Genomic DNA, 3,419 nt, shown 5'->3' with positions numbered 1-3,419 from the left:
ATAAAAATTCTCAGGCACTATGTCAATGGTCTGTGACACATGCTGTAACATTTCTACAGCCAGGAGACTAAAATTTACTACATGGGAAATTTGGCTTCTTTTTAAAAATTGTAAATTGTTTCTTGTCTTTCTAAAATGCAGTATGACATTGCTCTGTTCTTCCTTAGATGATATTGGAACATCATGCTCTTCTTCCTTAGGTAAAGTCTTGACATTTTGCTCTTCTTACTCATGTGAAGGTGCCACATTCTGCTCTTCACTCTTATCTGTTCTTCTGCGTGTCAGAAAACCCAAAATTAACAAGCATAATAAAAGAATAAAATGAATCAACCAAAGCAGTCTCAGGTAATTGGTCTTTTGCCTCACTGTTCTCCCAGGGGGTGGCCCACTATCAATACTACCTCCATGGCCTCTTTTCAGGCAGAAGGGAGGGTCCCACTCATAGTTGCAATGGCAGTGCTGTCTGTTGTTGCAGACTCCTTTCCGATTGCAGGTCTTAGGTGAACAATCATTTACCAGAAGTGACCTATGGACACACTTTCTTTGGATGCAGACATGTTCTGCCCCACACTCTGTCCCATCTTTCACATCACCAATGTCAGGTATGGTCATCCCGAAGTGGTAGTCAGTACCCCAGCAGGTGACGCCATTGAGGTGAGTCCAATGCACAGTAGAATGATCTCTCAAAAGGGGAAGTTCTGTCACATTTTCACACTGAATCCTCCCGCACAAGGTATCTGAGATGTTACATTTTACATATCTAGCATTCATTAGACCACAGTTCCCAAAACGGTCACCTCGGGTGTTCATTTCTGTGTAGCAACTCTGATTTGCACTCTTGGCCTCTTTGCCAAAAATGTTCCTACACTGCTCTTCACGGTTATTGCATCTCTTTTCATAGCAGTAGCCACCGCCCTTGCATGGCACCCCATTCTGCACATACACATCCTCTGGACAATGGTAGGATGTCCCGTTGCACCACTCTGGGAGATCACAGTCATTTTCCTCTTGTCTACAAACTTCGCCTGTTGGCAGGATCTGGCAGTCTTTACAACAAAGCCCAGAAGCACAAGCAGCCCTAGGTTTGAGAATGCAATTTGACTCACAGCAGGGATCACTTATACACAAATGTAAAGCGCCACAGTCACACTCTTCTCCTTCTTCAAGCACACTGTTCCCACACTGTGCAAGTGTGAAGATGTTCCCTGTATTAGATGAAATGTACATACAGTTTTGACTTGTAGTGGTGTTGATGAAGCTATCATAGCTGCAGTTGCTGAATCTAGTTGTACCTGATATACCTGGAAACATTACGCAGGTTTTCTGTCCACATGTACAAGTTGGTCCATCATGTAGCATACCAAAATTATGACCAATCTCATGGATCATAGTGTATGCAACAGTATACAAATTATTGTACATTAAACTTTCCACTCCACAATTATAAGTAAAGTTACATACTGTTCCAATAAAGGCTATGCCAAGAGTAATACCATAGCTATGTTTTACAAAAAGATGTGCAATATCATGGGGAATGCGGCTGTTAAAGCTAGTTTGCTTCCATATGCAAAATTCTTCCAGGAGCTCTACTATGTTATCTATTTTAATTGGATTTTTGTCAGTCCAGACCTCAATTCCCATTAAAACCACATCAACATCCAGTGAACTCAAAAAGTTATCTACTTCATTGACAACAAGTAATACTTCATACTGCACAGCTGTGGTGTTACTTTGGTGATGAAGATAGCGATTGTGGTCCACCACCACTGCCAGTTCAAGAATCCGGTTGTGTGTCCACCAGCCTTCATACCCACTCTGCATCAAAGTGAAATTAGCACTCTCTTGAAACTTCAGTTGCCGTGCTATTTCTTCATCTGTTAATCCACATCTCATGGGTGGCAACTGTGTCTCCTCACTGTCCACTTTATATATGAAATGTTCAAATGTGGTAGAAAGTGTCTTGGGCTCTATTTCATAAACCATGTCATTTGTCTGTAATGTTCCTTGCAACCCCCCCAAACAGGTACTGAGGGCAACTAGAGATTCTGGGTCCCCCTCCACATAACCATGATAGTTACAGTCATTCTTTACAAAAGGCTGGTCCTCAAGGAGAGCACCCTGGTCTGAGTAGGTAAACACTTGGAAGTGTCTGGATAGAAAATGCTTGTTGACCTTCATGTGTATGACCCGATTCTGGCCCCCAAAATGCATTCTGTAAGACATCCTATCTTGAGTCTTCATGCCAATGCCCGTGCCTGTTACCCTCAAGGGAATCACCACTTCTGGAGGACCATGGTATTGGGAGTGCACAACCAAGAACCATCCATATGGGAACAAAATTATCCCCAGCCAGAGTTGTAGGATAGTGTTCTTCACACACACTAGGGCCTCACTCATAGCCATTATGGTGCCACCATACATAGCCATTGGTGAGAGCAAAATAGGATGAACAGGAAGCATCACTGTTGCCTCTGAGCTGAGTATTCAGCATTGACTTTGAATCTGTTCTCTGGCAGGCTCATACCATCAGAGTACACACTAAAAGAGAAAATAAAAAGAAGAGTAGAGACTGTGTTGGCAGTTATGAGCAGGCCAAGGTGGAGAAGTAAGAAAAAGACAGGAGTTAAGATGGATTAGTGTTTGGCTCAAGAAATAATTCAGACTACTGTACCCATTCACCCTTTAGAAACTTTAAGGCAGCATGTCCCATGTGGCTGAGTTGGTTGACTATTGTCCCATGCACCAAGAGGTTGTGGGTTTGATTCTCAGTCAGGGAATATACCCAGGTTGTGGTTGCATTCCCAGTAGAGGGCATGCTGGAGGCAGCCAATAAATGTTTCACTTTCATCAATGTTTCTATCTCGCCTTCTTCCTTCCTATCTCTCTTAAAATAAATAAAAACGTATTAAAAAAAAGAAATTGTAAGGCAGTGTGAGATTGTGTGTGTACAAAAAAATGGTGATTGGTCATAGACAGACACCTTTTGAACCTGGTTGAATTACACTTAGTGATTGATGATACTATTGTTTAACTAAATAAACATTTGTGAAAATTTTCACAATCTTACCTAATAATAGACAAACATGTAAATTGACTGTACCTCCGCCACGCTCACAGCCAATCAGGAGTGAGCATGCAAATTAACCTGACAAAAATGGTGGGTTAATTTGCATATGCAGGCGTGGAGCTGCCAGGAGGGGCGGGATGCCTGCTATGAGGGGGAGAGGGACAGTGGAGGGAGCTACAGGAGCGGTGCTCCGCCCAGGAGCGAGGACTTGCAGGCTCCTGGGCAGCTGGGAGCAAAGCCAGGGGAAGGAAGGCCTATTCTTGCACGAATATCGTACAACAGGCCTCTAGTAAATATGTAAAACAAAAGGTCTTAATGGAAAGGTGAACATATATCCTGTTTGAGATGGAGT

General features: G+C 42.8%; 1 protein-coding gene across 1 annotated transcript; it reads right to left on the bottom strand.

The window, feature by feature from the left end:
* Positions 1-225: 225 nt before the first annotated feature.
* LOC308250760 (disintegrin and metalloproteinase domain-containing protein 25-like) lies at positions 226-2,460 on the bottom strand (the record flags this gene model as incomplete). The annotated part of the gene is made up of 1 exon (XM_080673450.1): positions 226-2,460. The coding sequence occupies one exon, from the start codon at positions 2,458-2,460 to the stop codon at positions 226-228; it is 2,235 nt and encodes a 744-aa protein (XP_080529576.1).
* Between the last annotated feature and the right edge of the window lie 959 nt (positions 2,461-3,419).

This window comes from Plecotus auritus (assembly GCF_963455305.1).
Source record: "Plecotus auritus genome assembly, chromosome: 6".
Classification (NCBI taxonomy): domain Eukaryota; kingdom Metazoa; phylum Chordata; class Mammalia; order Chiroptera; family Vespertilionidae; genus Plecotus; species Plecotus auritus.
Note: the sequence above shows the minus strand (reverse complement) of the source record. Positions and strands in the feature narration are given on the sequence as shown.